Consider the following 23,758-nt stretch of genomic DNA (forward strand, 5'->3'; position numbering starts at 1 on the left):
TTCTGGAGATGTGAGTCACTGGTACTGATGTCCTGTGAGCTTATTCAAGGGGGGACATACTTACATGCTTCTTATACAGTGTATTATACACACAAAATATGCATTTAACCAATTTGAAAATCTTTTTAGACTAAAAATGAATTGAGAAGCTTGCTGGCAAATAATTCTAAAATTTCAAGTCTTGCCTATCTGAATTTTAAAAGTTGTTTTCTGAACTCCAAGCACATTCTTACAAACCCCACTTCACTCACCTGGTAGAAAGTAGAGACTGCTAGTGCCTGACACGGTAAAGCAGAGTGCCCTTGGCATTCTCAGTCATGGCTGGAGCATCCAACATCATCTACTATGTCTCACAAATATTATAATTTAATATACTCTCTCTGAAATATTACACAGAATATAACTCTACATTCCTTTGCAATAGTGTGCTCTGGTAAAGGGCCACAGGAATATGAGAAGTGATGTGTGAAGTAACATATTTCCAGTGTGCAGAAAACCCAGCTGGACATTGTATATTTCTCCTACTCATTCCCCTCCCCTCTTCACTCAGTACCATGGTCCATACTATATGGCAAACCACATAGAGATCTTCCACCACCAGAAGACTAGAAAACTCAGATGTTATATACACTTTCAAAGAATAAGGACGAATGTTGCAGGACTTTTTGAACAGTCAGAATTTCTCCAATACTCAGCCATGATCTTTGATGATGCTTTTACAAATTCTGGGAGGAAAAGCTTAATTATGCAAATAATATAAGCCTCTAGAATGCCTACGGAATTTTGCCAGCCAATTTACAAGGAGTTAATGGTTTAAATGGTCAAAATGGACTCTCAGGTTCAAGATCCTCACCCTCACACACGGGCTGCACTCCTGACCAGGACCCATTGATCAGGCAGGTCCGCTCAGCGGAGCCCCTCAGCTGATGGCCCATCTCACAGGAGAAGCGCAAGAGACTTTTGGTCTTAAATTCATCCCCGAGACGAGACCCATGGGCTGGGGTCCCTGGATCACCACAAAACCCAGGACTGTTTCCTGTGGAGCACAAACACAAACAATGATCAGTTGTGTTAGATTTGTCTAAAATAGTTATATGCTTAATGATAATGAGAAATTATAATGTAAAAAACAGATTTTTAACCAGAGTCCCCCAAGTAGGGGAATTTAACACATTGTTTCTGTGTTCAAAATAATATAGTCTGCCGGGCGTGGTGGCACACGCTTGTAATCCCCGTGCTTGGGAGGCGGAGACAGGAGGATCACGCAGGTTCGAAGCCAGCCCCGCTGGCATAAGAGACCCTGTTTCCAAAAATAAAATAGGTCTGGGAGTGTAGCCCGGAGGTAGAAGGGTTTCCAGGAACCCCAGTACCACACACAAAAAAATCATAAATAAATAAAAAAAAAAACAAAAAAACAAAATAATATAATCTACTGAAATATGGTTATGGGAATAAATAGCATTTTCAGAAGAAGCAAAATTCTTAGGATGGTTAATACAGCAAGTGTTTCTGGGAGGGCACAAGCATGGAGAGCAAAAGGGGGCTAGGACTGTGGTGTACAAGGTCACAAAAAGAACAAATGAAGGTTTGAATCTGCAATAATGTCCAGAGTTGCTGAATAATGCACTGAATTTTAAGAAACATTCATAGAGAATTAAGTTGACATTTTTCAGAAGATCACTGTAAATGCTAATGCTAGAGGTGGTAAAAATGTTGAAAATCAAGAGAAAATGTAGAAAAAGAATAAAGCTCAATGAGAGAAAAACTGAGCCGAGCTAAGCAAGTGTCCTAACAAGGGTGATCAAACACTACTGCAGAAGAAAACATAAAATGATGGGTACCAATGATAATGGTGAAGATTATGATGATCTATGTGATGAAAAACAGTAATAATGGTGATGATGGTGATGACGACTGATGTTAAGGGGACCAGCAATGATGATGTTTGTTATGTGATGATGATCTCTGTGATGAGGACCAATGATAATGTTGAAGATAATGATGGTCTATGTGATGGGGACCAGTCAGAATGGTGAGAGGATGATGATTATCTATGTGATGGGACCAGTGATAAGTATGGAGATGATGAGCATCTATGTGATGAAAACTGGTGATGATGGTAGTGGTGGTGATGATGTATGTGACAGGATAAGTGATAAGAGTGAACATGATGATCATCTATGTGATGGGGGACAGTGATGCTACTGCTGCTGATAATGATGATGTTGATGCTGCTGCTGATGTATGTGGCAAACACTAGTGGTAAGGGTGAACACTATGATCCTCTGTGATAGATACCAGTGAAAATGATAAAATGATGATCATTTTCCATGTAATAGGGATGAATATGATGATCATTTATGTGACAGGGACCAAAGATAATGGTGAGATAATATGATGATCTATGTGATAGGACCAGTGATAAGGATGGAGATGATGCTCATATATTTATGAGAACCAGTGATGATGGTAACGGTGATGGAGATATATGTGATAGAGACCACTGATAAGGGTAAACATGATCATCTATATGATGTCTATATGATGAAGGACAGTGATAATGGTAATGATAATGGTGTTATATATATATATATATATATATATATATATATATATATATATATATATATAGGCTAGTGATAAGAGTGAACATGATGATCATCTATGTATCTATGTGACAGGGACCAGTGATAATGATGAGATGATCATTATCTTTGTGATAGAGACCAATAATAAGGATTAATATGATGATCATTTATGTGACAAGGATCAGTGATAATGTTGAGATGATGAGCATTATCTATGTGATAGGAACCAGTGATAATGGTAGAGATGACGATGTTGATCCATAATAATAGCATATTTGTCCGGAAAGGGAAAAGCACAACTTCTGATAGTCATTTCATCAAATGATACTTCTAGTGATTGTGGAATCTGGAGTTCCTCACCTGAGCAGTGAGGAAGTGTTCCACTCCAGTGACTATCTTCTTGGCAGACTCTGGTGCTGTTGCCGGTGAGACTCTGGCCTCCTTTGCAAGAGTACTGAACTGTGGACCCATATGTAAATTGCTCTCCAGTTAAGACAGCATTGGCAGGGACCCCAGGATGTCCACATGATATAGCTTAAGAAAAGTTAAAATAAATGAGTGAAACATTCCAATCATCTATTGTACTGGTATTCTTCCAGATAGACCCCATACAAATATTACCCACTGAAGGAAAATATCTAAATAGGTAGGGAAATCTTAATCTTCAAGTTCACATGTCTAAGAAAAATGTTCTAATATATTTTCTTTAAATAGGTGATCATCTAAAATGTATGTTAAAATAATAAATTATTAATTTATTCAAATTATTTTATAAAACAATTTCATTAATTCATTCATTTTTTTTATGAGGACTGGAAAAGTCAAGGGCAGAATCTGCTTAACTCTCAGTAAGGAAAGTACTATAATCCAGATTAATAAAATATAGGCAAGATTTAGTTGTATGCTTTCTATAAATCACCAAATAGGGTTAACAATTGACATATTTATGCTACATACAAAGAACTAACTGTTTGAGACTTCCAATAAACTATGCAAAAGCCACTGATTTAATATCCTAGAATAACTCCACTGGGCTACTAGCAACCCAGAAGTGCTATTAACCAAAGAGGTAGATTCAGACAGCTGGAAGCATTACCCATCATCTGAGTCACACACACCTCACTGCCTGTCTTCCATTGGCATTCATTCATTCATTGGTGAGCCATGTTTTATCTAAGGAGCCCTAAAAGGAAGCCAATTATACCTAAAACACCTACACAGCCTGTAAATGACCAATTCCAGGGTAAATAAAGGGGAAAACAAAATGGCAAGAGCAAAGGAAAAGCCATCCACGAGACAACGAAACAGCAGAAATAGACAAAACTCGCCATCCTGGGCATGGGAACAAGGGTCATTCTGATGACTTGACATTCCCACATCTGTGGCTGGGGACCACTAGTGGGGGGAACAAGCCTCCTAGGGGACAGTCAGTTAAACCCATCCTGGGAATCTGACACATGCTAACATCAGTGGACGGGAATGAGCCTGTGAGGACTCAAAGCAAATGTCTGTGGAGAGGTGAAACAAACACAGAATTTCCCTGAAAAGTCCCCTGTTATTCAGCCTTGTAAAACTAGAATGCAAGCACATTTGACAAAGACTACAATATATTTGTGGGTGAGATTTTTGTCACATAAAGCTGAGGGTTTTCTTCTTGAGGTTTTTGTTTCCTTTCTTCGTGGTATTTAGTTGTATTGTTAAAGTTAGGATTTCAGACAACATCTGTGTAGGACTGCAAGGGGAAAACATCCAGCATCCATCCATCCTCAAGATCAACCTTAAGGTGCCGAGATGGACAGAGGCGAGGTGGGGGAGATGGCCAAATTTTGTGTGTGGAAACTCAACTCTTAATGTCATTGTCCTGTTCATTCTTGGTGCCAGTGGAATGCACCATTAAGATACTCAATAAGTAATCTTTATTTCAATGACTGCCTTGATTTGCCTCTGCCTAATTTTAAATTGGTCAAAGAGAGTAATGGCATTTTGTAAATGTTTAGATTACATTTCTAGAAGATGATGCTCTTTGAACTAAAGAATTATCTGACTTTCCAAGAAAAAGAGCATAAAATGGTGGCAACTTCAATAGGATGATGTGTTCCTGTTAATCTATATCTTCTAAAATATACCAGTAACCAAGTCACGAGGGGGGCACAATGGTTATTTATAAGTTTGTCTGCCTAGAAGAGCACCTTTGCAGCAAAATCGTTTTCTCTGATCTAGAAAAGCAGCTTTGGTCAGGATGCTGTATTTAACTCAAGTACACATGACTGCACAGGTGTGCTCATGAGATTCCGGTAAGTTTCTTGGAGGATTCCATGCTTCTGGGCATTGGTGCTGGGTCAGAGCTCTGCAGCAGAGCCCTCCATCAACATTTCTGGTCTGAAATAAGAGGGAGTGAAGTGAAGAGACAGCAGTGCCGAGACTCTGGCCTTTCTGAGGGAGCCTGTGGGGCAGGCTGTGACCCAAAATACAGTAGGTACGTTGGCAGCCATTCCAGGAGGGGACTATGTCATTGGTCCACGTGGTGACCACTGACCAGGTTCACTGTTGTCTAGGGCCAGCATGTGTAGATGCTGACGTGTTTTTCTTTTCAACTTGAGCCAGTTTGGGTTGTATTTTGTCAATCTAAGCTATTCTAGAAACTGAAAAAAAGTAAAGGAAGAGACCGGAGGGGTTGAACTCAGTAACTTTACTTCGTACATGGAAATGAGTTTGGGTTGTTAGTGTGCCTTTCAAGTTCTGTAGCACAGGATTCCCAGGAGCCCCCACTTACCCAAGCACTTGGGCAGAGAGCGATCCCACAATCCATTTGCCATGCAGGTCAAGGCCGATGAGCCCAGCAAGTAAAAGCCCTTCTTGCAGTGATACAGGACACTTGTTCCGAACTCAAAGCTCTCTGGGAAGTTCTGCTGCCCATGGCGAATGGCATTTTCCACATAGCCTGGATCTGAACAGTTCACAACTAGAAAATCAAGCATTTCACAAGTCACTTAGAAAGAGTTATAAAATTGCAAAATGAAATAAACAACAACAACAAGCTGGGTGTGGTGGTGCACACCTAAAACCCCAGTACTTGGATTGCTGAGACAGGAGGTGGCAGTGTCAAGAAGTCTCTGTAACTTAGCAAGACCTGGTTTCAACATAAAAATAAATAAGTAAATAATAAATAAATAAATAAATAAATAAAGAAAGAAAGAAAGAAAGGCCTGGGAGTGTAGCACAGAGCTAGACTGTCCTTAAGTTCAATCTCCAGGATCAAGACAAAAATTAATAAACAAAAATGAACAAAGAACATAAAGAAGGTAATCATGTAAGATCACGTAAGAAGGTAAACTTCTAATAGTCTCAGAAAATTCACAAAATGAGAACGTTATTGTCCAAATCTCTCATAAAAAATTTCCTCCCTACATGAGTTCTAAGTACGCTTGGGCCATTAAGATTCCCAAAATTAAAGCATCAAATCCACTACTGTGGCAACTGTAATGGCACGGAGCTAACGTCCTTTAACTGTTTTCTAATGACATGCGTCTTCAATGTAAGTTTTGAAATTACTCTCCTGGGTTTAGTTTTAGCTAGACCAAGAAGGAGAAACTATAGATGAGCAAATAAGGTGACCTAACCGGGGATGATAGGGAGAGGGAAACTCCCAAATGTGCATGATGCCCATTCAAAAACATACCAATGTCAGTCCCTAAGCCAAACGAGGAGGAGGAGGGAGGGAACGGGGTGGGACTGGGTAAGAGCTAGAGTGATGTGTGCATATATCCCTCTAACATCTTGTACTTCATTAAGATGGATGACTACACTGCACCAAAAAAAGAAAAAATAAATAGTGAGTTTCTCCTAAATAATTTTTACTGAAGTACACCATCCTCAGGCTGAGACAATAATTAGTTACCCACACCCACGTATCAACGCTTTTGCGCGTTTGCCTAAAGCGATCCCTGTTTTATGCTGAATGAGGCTTAAGATGGCAATTCCTCCATCAACACTTAATGGGAATGTAGATCAGGCAGCCTCCACGTGAGCCTATCCCTGCAGCCAGCGCCCATGGTGCGCGGGACACGCTCTGGTTAAGCTGAATGGCATCCTATTAGGCTGAATGCCACTGGCATCTGCCAGGGATTTAGTGATGTGCTGTTGCAGGTGCAGAGGGAAGCAAAGTGCCCGATGCCCTCTGCCTTGACCCGCCACACCGCTGAATGAGACAGCTGCAGGGGCCACATGCTCTCTGCGTATTTCTGGCTCAGAAGAGTGTTGTGTACAGAATTTTCAGGAAGAAGCTGCATGCTAGGCCATCCAGAGCTGAACACACCCACCCAGTGAGCGCTGGATTCTCAGTAAGACAGGGGCAAGCTGCGGCAGAGCCCATGTTTACCCACTCTTAATGCTGTAGAATATTGGTCCAAGTGGCTTTTAACAACTTTTAACTACTATGAGTTTATAGTTTATCTTAAGTTTCTCTGAGTTGCAAAAAAGAAAAAAAAACAGTGTATGGAGCATAGGCAGATGTTTTTAAGGCCCCACAGTGTATTGTATCTACAATAAAATGGTTAAAAAAAAACAACTTCTAGAATAGCAGGAACAGGGACGAAACAGCAGAGATAATCTAATAAACCCAACAGACTTGCTGTGTGCTGCCTGGGACACAAGGCCATGGCCCCTCCTCACTGGGCTAGTGCACAGCCCAGGAGACAAATATTTCTTTAAACAAACTGCGCGAAATGCTCAAACCTGAAACCATAGGGCAGTTTGTATTGGTGTCAGGGCACATGCAGCTCCGAGGGGCCATCAGAGTTCAACATCACGGGTCACACGGTGAGAGTAGAAGTCACACGGGTGACACACACGGCCAGCACGGAATGTCTCTCCTGTGACACACACTGTGTGGGGAGGGAGGAATGTAGAAAACCATTGCCTTAATGGGTGTGAGGCTCTAGTGATGGCTTAGACTGTCCATACAAAAAATACAGGAGTCAAGAAGGGAGACTGGTATCAGTGCAGTGACTGCCAGGTCTCTCTGGGTTCTTCTCCTCAAGGGTCAAGGAGTGGAAAGCTCTCTGCAGCCAGTATGGCTGGAAGAACAGGGTGCAGAATATTTGTTTCACGATCCTCTCTGAAACAGCAGACTGGGAACTGTCCCTGGAGGCCCCTGCCAGGGCAACAGGCATGCAGGAGACCCACACCCTGCTTGGTGGAATTGCATCTGGATCTGGAGTGTCAGCCTCCTCTGGAACTACCTGGGTAGTTATGGAGAAGCTGAAGCCAAGATTCTTTCTGCTTTATCACCTGTCTCAGACGCTTGGAATGTTTGGTGGGGTTATAGCTAGGTAAGGAATGTCCCCTAAACAGCTCACTTAATAATGTTCATGGTTGATATGTTTGAGTCAGAGGGCTGTAATCTCTGCGGGGTTCTCATCTGGGTGTGGCTGGAGGTAGCACCCTGGGCATGTGACCCTGGGGGTTGTGTACAGATCCTCCTCCCCACATGCTCTCTCCGTCTCTCTTGCTCCTGACTCCATGATGTGAGGACAGCAGCCCACGCACTTTCCTTTTATGTGCCTCCCTCCCATCACCATGTCCAGGGACCCATGGTCTCTGCCCTCACATGAACTCAACCTGAAACCATAAGAAAAATAAATGTTCTTTCCTCTAAGATACATGGTCAGATGTTTAGGCTATGTCTTTGAGAATGCTGATAGAAATCGAGAGTAAGTCTTGGGCAGCCATGAAGACCCCAAGAGTCCCAGTGCCAGAGACAAAAGGGATATTGGTGGAGTCAGGTCTGCGTGCACCTGCTCTGCCTCCACTCATGAGGCCGTTTCTTAGTCCTGCATGAGACTGGAGCCCAAGTCATCTATTTGCATTCCTTCCTATGAATTTCTGATGCATCATTCACAGATTCAGCTGTGTCTATCTACGGGGGGTGGGACAGAATGAGAATCATTTGACATCCACAGCAGAGAGTCCTTTGAAGTATTCAATGTCAGTTCTGCTGATGGCTGTGATATTCTCCTGGAGATCAGGTCACCCGCCAGAGAGATCATTAGCACCCCATCAACCCGCAGAAGCTGCCATTCCCTCTGCACTCTTCTTCCTCCTACTCTCTGTGCAGGAGAAGCCTATTTAGGGACCCGATGGAAAGAGCGCATGACTGACGGGTGTGCCGTCGGTGGAAAGGTGCAATAAGAAATCAAGCTCCTTTGGCTGACAGGCAGCTCAAGGAATGAAAGACAAGGTTAAGAAGGTAAAGATACTTCAGACTGGGTCACAGCCTGCAGAAAATACTCCACACATTTGGCTTGTGATGTGATGTTTAGCATGGGGTGATGCTGCAGAAAGAATTTGGTGATGGGGGCTTGCCAGGGAGGCTTACACCTCATATTAACATCTTACTCCTCAATACACTCACTGCCACTTGATTTCCAGATGTGAAAACCCAACAGAGGACTGAATTTGATCAGCAGGAAGGAATGGAAGATGTCTCATACACATACACCCTGATCCAGGGCGCCAGTGTGGAGATGTTTAAATGGACACCCAGAATAGGCTCTGTGGAGATATTTGTGTATGTTGGAGAGTAAGGAACAATAACATACATGTGCAGCATCACAAAGATGACTGCACTAGAAGGACCTTCAAACACTGGTCTGGTGTTGCCTACTTACATGAATCTATCATATCTCTTGCAGAATTTCTAATAAGCCCCCCCTTTACTTTTTGGAGAAAACCAACCTGAGAGTCTTGGCTCTCAGTAATGTATGTTAGGGCTGGGCGTAGTGCAGCACTACTGTCATCCTAGTACCTGGGACGCTGAGGCCGGAGGATTATAGGTCCAGTGGCAGCCTCGGCTTTTAACAAGGCCTTCTGAAACTCAGAGACCCTGTTTCAAAATTTAAAAAAAAAATAAGGCCAGGTGTACAGCTCAGTGGTAGGATGCCCCTGGGTTTAATCTCCAGTATCAAAAAACAAACAAACAAATAAATAAACAAACACATAAAGTCTCATAGATTAGGCCTTAAGTCTTTTTTCCAATTTTCACATGTTCCTTACCCTGAAGGAGGCTGTCTTTAAAATATCGAAATCAACATATAAATCCAGTGAAGGAACAAGGTTCCATCACTTAAACACCTTGCATTCCCTGTTAAACATTTTGAAATCCATCAAAGTTCTTTTGAGCCAATTATTGCCCTATTCGGAAGTGTGGATGTAGACAGCAGAGGCACAGCGTTGGAACACTGAACTGGACATTTGGAAACTCGACTTCTACTCATTTTAGCTCCTTCATGGGTCACTTTCTCTGGGCATGCGCTCAGCAGGTCCCCGGGCCCTGATGGTGCTCCCTGACATGAACACCCTGCTTGTCCTCTGCCCCAGTTCCACTCCCCAGATCTCTGCTCAGGTGTTAGAAGCCTGATCTGCTGTACTTTCTTTTATATGCTCAGAAGCTGTGTTCTCATGAGAATCTCTCTGATGATGGGGCTGCTAGTGGGTTTCAAGCACAAGCATCTGCACTGCTCAAGACAGAGATGCCCCCTGCATCCCTTCCTCCCAGGTGTCTGCAGCAGGGTAGTGTGGTCATGGTGACCACATCAGAGTTTCCTGTGGTTGTCCCAGAGAAAGTCATATGTGTAAAATAACCTGATATGCTTCTTGCTATTTTTTGTACTTAAATTTTTTCATACTGTTATTTTATTCCAGCCTGTCATTCCACCAGAAAACCCGAGAGGACTTCAATTGTTTTGAACAATATTATGCTGAGCTCCATTTGCACTTCTTTGAGAAAGATTCCCATAATAAATTATTAAACATAATATATTTTCCTTGTGTGTTTTTCCTGTATTCATCCACTAAATGCATTTTAATGAATGATAAACATAAAAGTTAGTAAGGTATTACTCTCAGGGCCTCTGAGATGACCAGAGGAAGCATAGGTGATCTAACTTCGTATTTGAAATCTGGTTAAAAATAGAAAATCAGGAAATAAAAAATAGAATCCACAAAAAATATCTAATCTTTGATGACACACTGCACCTACATAATAATGGTTGCTAAAGAAAGTATAATGTTGTGTAAATACCTTTTCAAAACTTTTACCTAACAGCTGGCTTTGTGGAAGGTGTGCCTCAGGCCACATTTTTTATTCGTGTTTCTTTTGAAAGGCAAGGCACAGAGATAGAGTTCATCACTTTTTAATTTCAATATAAATCTTACACAAAAAGAAAAGGTAAATATAAACTGTCAAGTTAAACATTAAAAACAAAGTGCTAGAGGCTAAGCTTCTATGTGAAATTTTAAAAATAAAAGTAATATTCAGGAAAACTGGCACAAACATACTGAGTTAATATAAGCTGCTGATTTGGAAGCAAATAAGACACAGTGGACCCCTTCATCTGTAGTTTTATTTTCCATGGTTTCAATTTCCCATGGTCAGCTGTGTCTAAAAATATAAGGTGGAAAATTTCAGAAATAACATTTTTTTAAAGTTTTAAGCTATGTGTTATTAAAAGCAGCAAAATGAAATTTCATGACGCCTTGCTCTACCCTGCCCAGGACGTGAATCATCCTTGTGTGCAGCCTATCCACTTCATATATTTACCCACACACTACTAAGTTAGAAACCATCCTTTATCTGCACAATGGTCCAGGTATGGCAGTGTGTGTGTGTGTGTGTGTGTGTGTGTGTGTGTGTGTGTGCGCGCGCGCGCGCGCACGCGCTCGTGCTCATGTGACCCCACCACTTAATTCTCATAGCAGCCTGACCCTAGGTGACTGTTAACTACACCATTCACCTCGTTTCATCCACCATAGGTGCCTCACCATCCCACATAATAACAAGGAGGTAGAGTAGAACATAAGACATTTTGAAAAAGAGAAATAAAGAAAGTCCATGTTCATATAACTTTTATTAAAGGAGACTTTAATAATTGTTCTACTTCTTGGCTGTTGTTAATGCCTCAAGGTGCTTGATTTATACATTCATGCTTATCATGGATATATGTGTGTCATGTAGGAAGAAACAGTGTATACAGAATTAGGTACTCTCTTCAGTTTGGGGCACCTAGTGGAGGAGAACTGGGATGTATCCCCTGTGGATAAAGGGGTACTAATATACTAGAAATTTATATATATATATATATTATGGCCCCATTTAAGGGGCTGTGAGTGATATTCTGAGACTAAAGGTAACTAACTGCCCACACTCTGTTAAGTTCTTATGCGGATTTCAAATCAAATTCACCTGAAAAGTTTGCATGTTCATAGCCTCCCCCACTGACCTGTAGGGAGAAGAGATAGGCTCAGGATGGTGTAGGACACTTCATTTGGAGACATCTATGTGATAGAGATTAAGTTCAGGATTTTTACTTCATTATCACTGGGAGGAAGACCAGGGAGAAAGGGGTAGGTACTCGGTCACACAATGGTGACCTTGGGACTGAGGAACTGGGCTTCCTTAATGCAGGTTGAAAGACAGGTGTCCAGAGAATGAACAACCCCATTGTCTACACTGCAACTGGATTTAGATTTCATTTGTGCCCTTAAATCCACATCTATTACTTCACACATTTGACCTGACCCTTTGGATCACATTTCACCATGAGAAGAGGCTCTCTTGGTTAAGTATGACAATTACTCTTAGAAATTTTAAAGTATAGGTTCCTTAAGTTTGAATTTTAAATAAACTCTGGGAATGGAGACACTAACAGACAGATTTGAACTTAAAATTCTGGCAGAGAGATCATTGCTTTAAGACAGTATTCAGCCACAAATCTACACAAAAACAATTACACAAAAATCAGTGAAGACAGATTAGAAACCCTATAAGTGGTGAGAGCATGTGCTAAGCTTTATCCAATTTTCTAAAGAACTATGGGTCCCAACAGGCCTCTGTCACTGTGTCCTGCCTACCCAGAAACATGCAAACAGAAGACACCCTCCACAGGAAGGATGGATGAGGCTGGAGTGCCGGATGGTTGCATTATTTCTCCACTGTTATGACAAATGCTATATTTAATGCCACTAAACACACACTAAATGGAAAACATATCTTTTTATCTTTTCTGTTTTCCCATGACTTTTTAATTCTCTTAAAACTATCTTCAGTGTGTTATTCCTGGTAGTATTTTAAGGGAAGCACTCCAACAAAATATCTGACACTGTTGACTGGGTGGGGCAGGGCACAGGCAGCCATCAGGCAGGGCAGGGGCCCTCAGGGAAGCAGGGAAGCCTGCCCCTCCAGCACCCACTCAGCAAAGGGTGCTGAGGGCCAGGCTGCTTCTGAGCCTCACTCCTGTATTCTTATCACTAAATAACAGGCTAAGTTAGAGAAAGAGAGACAGAGGAAGAGGAAGACAGGAAGGGAAGGAGGAGAGGAGGAAGTAAGCAGCTTCCCCATTTTTCTGATTTTCTGTGCTTAAAATCTATGGCTAAGTTTCTCTTTGGCATTCACTTCTGTAATGGGGTGGGGTTAGAATGCCCCCCCAGCCCTCACAGAAACAAGGTGGCAGTGTTGGAAGCAGGGCTTGGTTGTTAGGGAAAGGTCCCTGGGGGTGTGGTCTTGGAGATTATACATCCTTCTTTGGTCACTCTCTGCCCCTGGCCTGCAGGCTCTGAGAGCTGAGCCTCTCTTGCTCCTCCCTTAGTGCCCCAGCACCATGACTGAATCAGGAATCCTCAAAAGACTATGAGCAAATAAATCTCCCTTCCTCTAAGCTGCATGACCATTGGTTATGGATCATAGTAGTTAGAATGTTGACGGGACAACTTGCATGCTTCCATTTTTATTTTCTATAGCTCATACAAATTTTGATGAAAACAATAAAAATTGAACAAAAAATCTATGTTTTATAATGTAAGAATGCTCATTTGTACTCACTGTAGTTGGGACAAGGGGTAAGAATTAGTTCACTAACATTTATTCAAAGAGCTCATAATTGATTACATTTCTGTGCCAATTTTTAAAAGATTTTTAATACAAGAAATCACAGAAAATTTTCAGGATAAAGACAGAAATAACTATTCAGCAGTCAGTGACTGGTCCACACATGCTTGGATGTGTGTAGTACTACCAGATAAGTAAAATTAACTACAAAAGGAACAGGAGGTCCTGTCACAGACACATCAGAACAGGACAATGGAACAGCATCTTTTTTCAATAACCAATAATCATTTAGTTGTGATTTCAATATTAAATGGGGAAAAAGAGAAATGTTATGTGATTGTAATTGATCATGATTCTAACTGATTGCTGGACACTCTGAGATGATTTTAATTTTAGGGAAGAAATTGAAACTGGCCAAGTATCACCTCTGCTAGGGGCTGGCTCCTTCAGCACTGGCCCTCCCAGGGAGGTCCAGTTCTGACCCTGTGGGCGTCAGCTCCTACCTGGCCAGTCCAAAAACCATTCTTTCCACTTAGCAATTCTTCTGGGATGTCCTATGCAGATGCCAACATTCCCCCAGGTAGATTTCTTAACAGCGTGACTATGCCTGGCATACAGGGGAAAGAATATATGAGAGGAAATCTGCAAATGATCCCACAGTGAGACTCATCTTGAGTTGAGGGCTGCCAGAAGGTCAATGTGCATTCCCTCACTGGCTTCCAACTGAGAGCCGTGCAAATCAAGAAAGGGCATGTCAGCCAGATCTCTCCTCCACTGCTCCCACACTTGGATATGCTTTTAAAACACATTTTATTGACCAAATAATAAATGGTATATTAACATGTGCTCACATAGCAGCTGTGGGTCAGGTGGGAGGTGTTTGCCTGCACTCTAGAGATGGTGCCGAGTGGTAAAGAGATAGTATTTTTATACAAAGATAATTTTTGATATCAAATTCTTTATGAAACATGGTCATATGAAAATCCAGAGTACAAAAGATTACAGTGGGATTGCATATAGACTATAAATGGTTATGTGTACCCAGCCATTCTTTGGTATCTGCAAGAAATTGGTTCCAGGATCTTTAGAGATCCCCAACCTGAGTATGCTCAAGTCCTTTATGCTTCTGGGCTTGGGTCTCTTGGAAGGAGATTAAAGTGGATTGAGTTAGGTAGGGCAGGGATTGGACAACACTGTAGTGTACTAAATGTGCCTCTGAACTGCACAGTTTAAAATGGACAGCATCTCATTTTATAATGCATGAATTGTATTGCAAGAAAAAATAAGCATGGAAGAAAGGGCTTGTCTGATATCACTTTGTTGAGACTTCCACCGGTATATCCGAGTCTGAAAGCAGAGCCCAGGCTGCCTAAGCCCACTCCGTACAGGGGCCCTTCCATGAACTTTCACTTGTGCCTTAAAACTGAGGGTGGCTTTTTGAGGCCACTTCCAACCCTTGAACTAAAGAACTAAATTGAACTTCTTTTTGTGTCTGTGTGGTTCTGAGGATTGAAATCAGGGGCAGTCTAAAATTGAGCCCTATTCTTAGATTTTGATTTTTTTTTTTTTGGTGGTACTGGGGATGGAATGCTGGGGCCTTCTACCTCCGGGCTACACTCCCAGACCTATTTTATATATTTTTTTTAAATTTGGAAACAGGGTATCTTAAGCCAGCAGAGTCTGACTTCGAACCTGCGCGATCCTCCTGTGTCAGCCTCCCAAGCGCGGGGATTACAAGCGTGTGCCATCACGCCTGGCAAGATTTTGCTTATTTTTTATTTCTCCCTAAGTTGCCAAAAGCCCAGATAAATTGCTGAGGGTGGCCTTGAACCTTTGATCCTTCTGCCTCAGTCTCCAAAGTGCTGGAATTATAGGAATGTGCCTCCATGTCCAGCCAAACCGAACCTCTTATAAACTCTTTTTTTTAAAGTTTGAAGTAACAGATGGTTATGTGGTGTCTGTTTTAGGTTTTTAAACCATCTTTTTTTTTTCTGAGGATGGAGATACGTTTCCCTTTTTCAAGTTATTAATTCCTAGTATCAGCCATCTACAACAGAGAGAGATGACTTCTGGTACTTGCCAACTCAGTTCTGTATCTCTATTTACAAAACAGGATGGGGACACTGAGCCAGAGGCAGTAGAAAGCATAGCTTTTAGGATCTTCCAATGCCCATTAAATATGAACTTTTAGGAAGTCAGTTTCCAGTTCTTTTGAAAAGAAAATATATCTTTTATCTTTAAAAGCAAGCATGAAGCCAACTTTCCAGGCTGTTGAATGGAACACTCCACATTTTCTTTGAACTCTAGATCTAATGCTCTCTTTTAAAATATCCAGGGAAGTTTTTGCTTTTGTTTTTAATGTTTAAAAGATGAGTGTGTTTGGAGTGCCAGGATGTGGACTGAGCGCAGCTATGAAGAGCTCGGGTCTCTGTTGTGGTTCGTACAACTGAGCGCTGGCCCAGGGTGACTGCACTGCGTTTCAATGAAGGAAGAAGAAGTTACTGAGAGCGCCAGCTGCGGCTCTGAAGGCAAGAGGTGTTTGTACAATACCATCAGAAACCACACAATGAGTCCACGTGATGCACATGATGATTATCTGTTCATGGTCATTCTGGATCATTCTACGAGTTGGACCATGCCGGCTAAGTCAAGGGAGCACCGATTCTTTTTAAATAAGTACTAGATTTAGGAGAAGGACGAATGGGTCAGAATTATTTGCAAAGAATTATTTGTTGCAAAGAATTATTTGTTGCAAAGAATTATTTGTTGCAAAGAATTATTTGTTGCAAAGAATTATTTGTTGCAAAGAATTATTTGCAGAATTATTTGTTGTTTTCTGCAACAGATCAATTCTTTCCCCTAAAAACAGAAGCTTATTTTTGCAGTTCCTGTTTTGGGGAGATAAGTCCAAGAACAGCGATCTCACATTGAGAAATTGGCCTTGGGTGTGGAAAAAGTTCCCCCAAAGAATCTATATTCCTCCCTGTTCACCAACGCCCATTCATGCTGCACTACGAACATCTCGTAGTACATTAATAGGAACAATAATTCTCACATGGAAAATGTAAAGATTTTACCTCTCAACAGCTTATTTTTATAGAAAAAGTGGATACAATGACCTGGAGCCACAAAGTAAGCTTGTTTTTTTTGAGGTCAATTTAATAAAACTGTCAAGATTAGAAAATTAATTACAGATTCTTTAAATACTCAAATTTTTTTCTTTTATGTGATTCTAAGGATGGAATTAAGGGGCATTCTGCCTCGGAGCTACATCCTCAGTTCTATGTAATTTTTATTTAGAAACAGGATTTCACTAAGTTTCTGAGAGCCTTGTTAAATTTCTGAGGCTGGCCTCGAACCTTCAATGTTCCTGACTCAGCCTCCCAAGTACTGGGACTAAAGCTATGTGCCACCATGTCCAGATAAGATTCAGTTCTTTGTTTCACCTTCTTGTATTAGGTTAGAAATATAGGAGAAATTACTGATAATATTTTAGAATTATTTAAAACCAGTATCTTCTGTACCTTTACCAATAATACAAAAAGGCATGTACTAAAACATTATACCTTATGCAGAAATAAACACAAAATTCATGGAATTCAAAATATATAGAATGCACAAGTTACCAAAACATTATAGAAATCCATGTTTAATGTTTAGGTTTATGAAGAACCCTTAGGCTTAACATCAATGCTACAACTTATACAAGAAAATATCGACAGATTTAAAACTTTTGATGGTCAAACAACCCTGCAAGGGGTATGAAAAGTCAAACTGCAGACTGGAAGGGAAATTTTGAATCACATACCTCACCAAACAATGACTACTACAAAGAATGCACAAAAGATTTTTAATGCTCAAAAACCTCTTAAACAACAAACAGAATGTCTAAGCAATTTAGTAGTGAGCGTGTGGGCAAAAAGTACAGAGAGATTTTTCCTCTGACGAGGCTCAGCAGATGTTGAGAAGCTGGTGACCAGGTGTCCTGACCATCAGCCATCAGGAAATCTCAAGTGACTACACAGCCATCGCTGTGGCTCAAATAAAATGCAGGACAACCTCGAACGTTGGGGAGGACGTGGGAAACTGGATCTATCCGTGCACTGTTGCAAGGAATATCAAATAGCTGCTCTGAAAAATTACTTGGTAGTTTCTCATCCTATTAAACTTGCAAATACAATATGAGCCAGCAATGATGCTTTTTGGCATTTTTCCCAGAGAATTGAAAACTTGTGATAACTTAAAAATTTGTCCGTGACTCTTCAGAGCAATGTCAGTTGCCTCAGCCAGGAGCTGATGCAACACAGCTGTCTGTCCTTCAGTGTGCATGGCTGCAGAAAACGGTACATCTACCATCGAGTGCGGCTCAGCAGAAAGCAACGAGAGGAAGCCAAGGATGTGGTCAAGGACACTGGCAACTCTACAGAAAACAGTGTTGTCTGAGAAAGCAGAGCCCCAAAGATGACACCCTGGAGACTCCACCTCCAAGCCCATCACAGTCTTGGAATGAAAAGACCACAGGGATTGAGACTGGTGAGGGTTTCCAGGCCTGAGGGGTGAGTGCAGGTGAGGGGTTCGGTCAGTGGGGGGGCTGGGAACGAAACGCTCTGGACAATGGAGCCAGTTTATCAGCATGCTCCACCACCACAAGATGCCCTTAGGTGGAGTGAGGAGGGACACAGAGGACCTTGCTATGTTTTCATAACTACTACCAAGCATCTATAATTATATCCAAATGAAGAGTCTCAAGACAAAATAATTCACTAAGTTATCAGAACAGAGGGAGACCTTCCTGGGAAAAAGAGAATGAATGGCATTTTATTTTGATAACATTCACAACATATTTCACAGTTTAAATAATTCATATTAATGTAGCCTTTAAGTACTAATCTCATAAAAATATTTTAAAAAATGTTTGGACTCAAATATACTAAGCAAGATAACACAAATCAAATCAACTCTGCATCAGGGAAGATACCTGAGAAGTGCAGTAGTGAATTTGAAGGGGATAATGTCCTGGTTAAGTATGGACATAAGGCTTGAGTTGTGCTTGTGACTCTTGGCACAAGAGGACAGAGAATTCTTGGACATTACAGAAAACAGAGGTAAGGATCCAGAGGCTGGGGTGCCTGGCTCTGAGCAGAACCCAGCGCCCATGGCCGCTGTATCCTGAGCCCCTGCCAAGGGCCTGCTGGTTCTAAAGAATTCCAAAGCCAGGGTTACCAGTCATTGGTCCACACGCTCCCTCGTACCAGCTCAGCTGTCAGCGTGGAGGCTGTGCAGCGGCTCAGGATACAGTAGGCAAAACACAGGAGGATGACAATGAAGTCGCTACCCACCCACCAAGGTGACCACTTCTCTTTGGGTTTTTTGAAAGAATGGTGTTTTGGTAAAATGGAAGTTGTTGGTTGAAGCAGGCTTGCCCTAGTGCATCTGGGGCTGACTGTGGTCACCAGACTCACGAGGGAGGAGCCTCATCCCTCTGGGTAGTGACCAGGCCTGGACTGTGTCCCTGCAGATGCTGGGCCTCAGGAGCACCGGCCTATCCTCCCCATGCCTGCCTCTGCGGCCTGCTTTGCTTGGCTGAGGGACAAGGAGCCATCAGCATCCTGGCTGCATCTGGACGGGGTGGAGTACCCCACAGGGGTGTTAGTAAGTAGCTTCACTTAGTCTTTGAGCATAAGCCAAGCACTCCAATTTCAACTGGTACTAGAACTCTGTATCTGGGTGGCCAACCTTTTATACAAAAATAATAAGTAGAAAAACATGCATTTCTATTCTTTTATTGTCTCCACTGATGGAGCTTCCTTGGGAACTCTTGGGGTGCAAGGGACACTTGACAGAACAGTGAAAATTCCTAAGTATCTGCTTCATATCTTACTTCTGTGAAATATCTTGTCTCCACACCAGCATACAACACACACTAGATAAGAAAGACATCTTCAGGGAAAGTAACTGATCCCAAATCTCAAGTGTCGGGAGCTCACATAGCTGGGCAAGCCAACACTAAATGCCAGAACGTTCCTGGGAACTCTAGTCTTAGGTGTCTGTGGCCGTGTGTGTGTGTGTGTGTGTGTGTGTGTGTGTGTGTGTGTGTGTTACTGGGGATGGAACCTAGGAGCATTCTACCTCCAAGCTACATCCCCAGCCCTATTTTTTATTTTTCATTTTGAAACAGGGTCTCACTGAGTTGCAAAGGGCCTCACTAAGTAGCCGAGGCTGTCCGTGAACAACGATCCTCCTGTCTAAGCCTCCCAAATGCTGGGATGACAAGCATACACCACCATGCCTGATTTGTCTGTGACCATTTTTAAATAAACAAATGTTAAGTGAGGTTAGTCAGTCACAAAAAGCGAAAGGTTATATGTCTCATCTCATAGGGGTAAGCTAGGGAATAATTGAGACCCAGAGGGAATCCAGATAGAGGGGGAGAAATGTTAGCGGGATGAAGGAAGGCGTCTAACTGAAGGAGGCAGGAGAGGGAGGAAGACCCGAAGAGAGAAGCATGTCAGCGAACACGATGTGAATGCGCAGACTTATCCACGCCGGCCCTGTGTCTTCACCGGATGGTGGGGAGGGAGACGGAGCTGGTAAGCACAGGGAGGATGACTTGCTGTGTGCATGTATGCCTCTGTCACTCTGGACGCCATCACAGCGTATGATAACAATGGAAAATAAGTGAATGAAAATAAATAATTCAAATTTAAAAGCAAAAAGTAAATACAGGCATATGTCTGGAAGCTTCAGGACAGATGTGGTTAAATACAGGTGGCAGGAGTGAATGAGAGGATAAAGGAGGAGAAGAGAAATGGAAGATGGGTTATCTTTGAAAGAGAGACTCTGAGATATCTGCGACTGGACACTGGCCATCGATCAATCCCAGTGCCATTTGTAGAAAAACTTGCACACCAGTGAAGTGGCTGTGGACAGCTCTGCTCTGAGCTGCAGCCACATCTCATTTCTGCAGCCCAGCTGCTGCCAGGAAAACCAGCCACCCAACCACAGGCTGCCCCTGGACAGCTTCCTACCTCGACATGTGGGCAGAGGGCTGCTCCACTGACCGTTACTCCGACACTGGGCCCGAGACGCACCCTGCAGCAGGTAGCCCGCGCTGCAGGTGAAGTTCACCAGGTCATTCAGGTTGAACTCGCTGCCATTGGTGAGCCCATGGGCAGGGTTTCCGGGGTGTCCACAGGTGATGGCTGCAGAGAGGACTCCTCTGTGACACTGTGACCCAGCAGAAAAACCCTTCCCCTGGCACTGGTTAGATACCAGGCATGCACATTGCATGCAGACAGTGTCTTCCAATTAGACACTCTACAGGTGGTTTTTATGTTTGGGTAGGGGTGAGGGAGATAGAACCTCAAACTGAACTTAAAGTTTTTTATTGTGACTTGGGGAAATAAGCAACACCTGCTAAAAATAGTTTCTTCATCATAAGAACACTTAATTTTCTTCTCAAATTATGAGAGTTTCAAGCAATTTAAAAATGCGAGAATAAAAAAAGAGAATTTTTATATGAATCATCAGTTTAGGATATTTCCTTCCCAGAAAACACCAGGAGGTTTTGTGGAACTCTTGTTTGGAAGCGTTATGGGAGTTTGCTTGAAACTTTAAACTGTCTATGTAAAATATTATTCCAGTATCAATTTAAACATCATGAAATAAGTAAAATAATAACCACCCACTTAACTATGATTTTCACTGACAATCCTTATTGTATAATCTGTTGAAATGTGACAATCTGTTATTATATCATGCTCTAAATAATGGCAAAACACAGAAAGGAGATATCTGTCATCGGCCCTTTCAAAAGATATCCATTATGGTCACGAGACTGTTGTCTCTCTCCTTATTTATCTTGTCAACATTTCTTTTTCTTCTAAGCTTTTATCCCTGAACTTTGTGCATTCCATTGCACTAAAACAGATAATCCCTGTCACTATTCTGCAGTTACAACAACAGAATATAAAAAAGCATATGAGAAGAACGATCGGATTAAGATGAGTTTATAATAAAGAAAGGGTGTTTCTATTCTAAAAACAGTAGTCACTGTTTATCTCTGAAGTTGCAGATTTTGAGAATAGTTATCCCATGTAATTTCATCTCTTTCTATTAAAGGAAGGGCTACTTACAAAATGGCCTGGATTTTTCATGAAACAGTGACCAAAATACAAAACCACAAAGATCCAGAGAGCGAGGCAACTTTGGGCCGTCTGTGAAGCTGGCTGCAGACCCAGGCTTGGTGTCTGCCTCTTCTAATGTGTAGCCATTGCTCCAACTTGTGAATCCTGTGATAGGCTCGGGGAAACTGGGTGCATGACACCCTCACCCTTGGCCCAATAAGCATGAATTGATGCATGAATTAAATATGGGCAGGATTCTCTGGAGATGTCAGAAGGACCTGGAATGGGAAAAGCAAGCATCGGGAGAGAGTGCCGCGCCCCAGATGATACTCACGGACACAGACAGGGGTCTGCCCCGACCACTTATGGTCCTGCAGGCAGATCCTCACAGACGTGCCCACCAGCCGGAAGCCAGGGTTGCACTGGTAGACCACGGTGTCCCTGTAGCTGAAGCCATCCCCGCTGATGTGGCCGTTCACGATCGGATCTGGGGACCCACAGTGGCCCGCTGAAAAACAGAAGCAAAGCCAGCAGGAAAACATGAGAGAGGAGTCTAATAAAAGCCTTCCTTTCATAAGTTATCCTCTTGCCAAGCCAATCACAGCACCGGATGGATAACTTACTGAATTTTTCCCTATTCTGTATTTTAATAAATTTTTCCTTTTTCTCAACAATTATGAACAAAGGAATTTCTGTTGATATGAAGTTGTTTGTGACTACTTTCCTATTTATGATTTTCACATTTATTTATATCACTTAATTTCTTATGGTATCTTGCTCTATTTCCAAGACAAGCCAAAAGATAAGAAAAGATACTATTACTGACATGAACAAGGCTTTGCAGTAAGAGAAGATGAGGAGGGTTTCCAGACTGAGAAACAGGATATTCAAACTATTTGTGAAATTCAAGGGGAGAGGTGGAGATCAGAAGATAACCCTCTTTTCATATACGTGTTTTGTTTGTTTGTTTGTTTTTTGTGGCACTGTGGATTGGACTCAAGAGGCATTCCACCTCTGAGCTACACCTCAGTCTTATTATATTTTTATTTTGAAATAGAATTTCCCCAGGTTGATGAGAGTCTCACTACTTGCTGTGTCTGTCCTTGAACATGCGGTCCTCCTGCCTCAGCCTTTCATGTACTGAAATTACAGGCATACATCACCATGTACAGCTAAAAACATGTAAATTTGAGTTATGTGTGAAGCCATGTTTAGGTGAAGATGGCCTGTAATCAGTAGAAAATGAGAGGCAAATTCAGGGACAAAATGCACTGAAGACAGTAAAGATTTAGGAGATACTATGTCATAGCTGGTAGATAAAACCACAGGTGGCTGAGCCCGCCCAAGGTAAGCAGAAATGGTGAGGGAGAAGAGCATAAGGGCCAGGAGGAGCCCAGGGCTGGCTGGCCTCCAGGAGTGGGGTGGAGCATTTCCTTTTTTCTTTCTTTCTCCTCCTCCTCCTTCTGTTCTCCTGGCATTTGAATCAAACTTATCAGTAAGGTGGTAGTTTGTGTGGGGTCAATGTCCCTGTAGACTGCGGAGAAATTTTGAGGTCATCAGGTCTACACCAGGACACATGGACCACTGGCTGCCAAGAACTGTCCATATCCCCGAAGCTGTCATTTCATGGCACACTGTCATGTAGGGTGACAGAGGGCTTGTTCCATCCCAAGCCACAGAGGCCAGGGAAGGGGTGACCGCACCTGCTCTGGCCTGGCACAGGGAGTCCAGCCTCTTCAAAGGAGATGCATAAACAGCAAAATCATACAGTCAGATCCACAAGAGAGTGTGGGCCACCTAAGCCCTGGCTGCAATTCTGGACCGTACTGGGTGCTTTTGGTGTCATTTCTAAAGCTTGCCATCACTCCAAGGACAGGGACTTGGGGCCAGGATGAGGAGGCTCAAGCAGGTGCATCCAATAACAGCTCTTTGCTGAAGGAGATCTGCTCCAGTGTCTTTTTTGACTTGAATAGACGTGTCACTTCAAACCTTAAGAAACATCTTTCCCCTGTGTGTTCAGGACATACACAGTTTCAGTCCTCATTCTCTCTCGATAGCCTGGCATGTGGGACTCTCATGGTCAACGGGGAGAGGGGTCTGTGCACTTAAAAGCCAGTGGAAGGTGACTGCAAGTCAACAGCTCTTCTGTGACACAGGGTCCC

General features: G+C 42.4%; 1 protein-coding gene across 1 annotated transcript in view; it reads right to left on the reverse strand.

Annotated features, from left to right (window-relative positions):
- Positions 1-23,758, reverse strand: part of CSMD1 (CUB and Sushi multiple domains 1) — a gene marked incomplete at both ends in the record, with an annotated part of 1,592,168 nt that overhangs the window by 27,501 nt on the left and 1,540,909 nt on the right. Inside the window, 5 exons of the mRNA XM_080710482.1 lie at positions 854-1,036; positions 2,949-3,122; positions 5,362-5,550; positions 20,499-20,672; positions 21,931-22,104. Of these exons, the coding sequence (XP_080566608.1) occupies positions 854-1,036; positions 2,949-3,122; positions 5,362-5,550; positions 20,499-20,672; positions 21,931-22,104 (894 nt within the window). The remainder of the gene's footprint in view (positions 1-853; positions 1,037-2,948; positions 3,123-5,361; positions 5,551-20,498; positions 20,673-21,930; positions 22,105-23,758) is intronic.

This window comes from Muscardinus avellanarius (assembly GCF_963383645.1).
Source record: "Muscardinus avellanarius genome assembly, chromosome: 14".
NCBI classification, from domain to species: Eukaryota; Metazoa; Chordata; class Mammalia; order Rodentia; family Gliridae; genus Muscardinus; species Muscardinus avellanarius.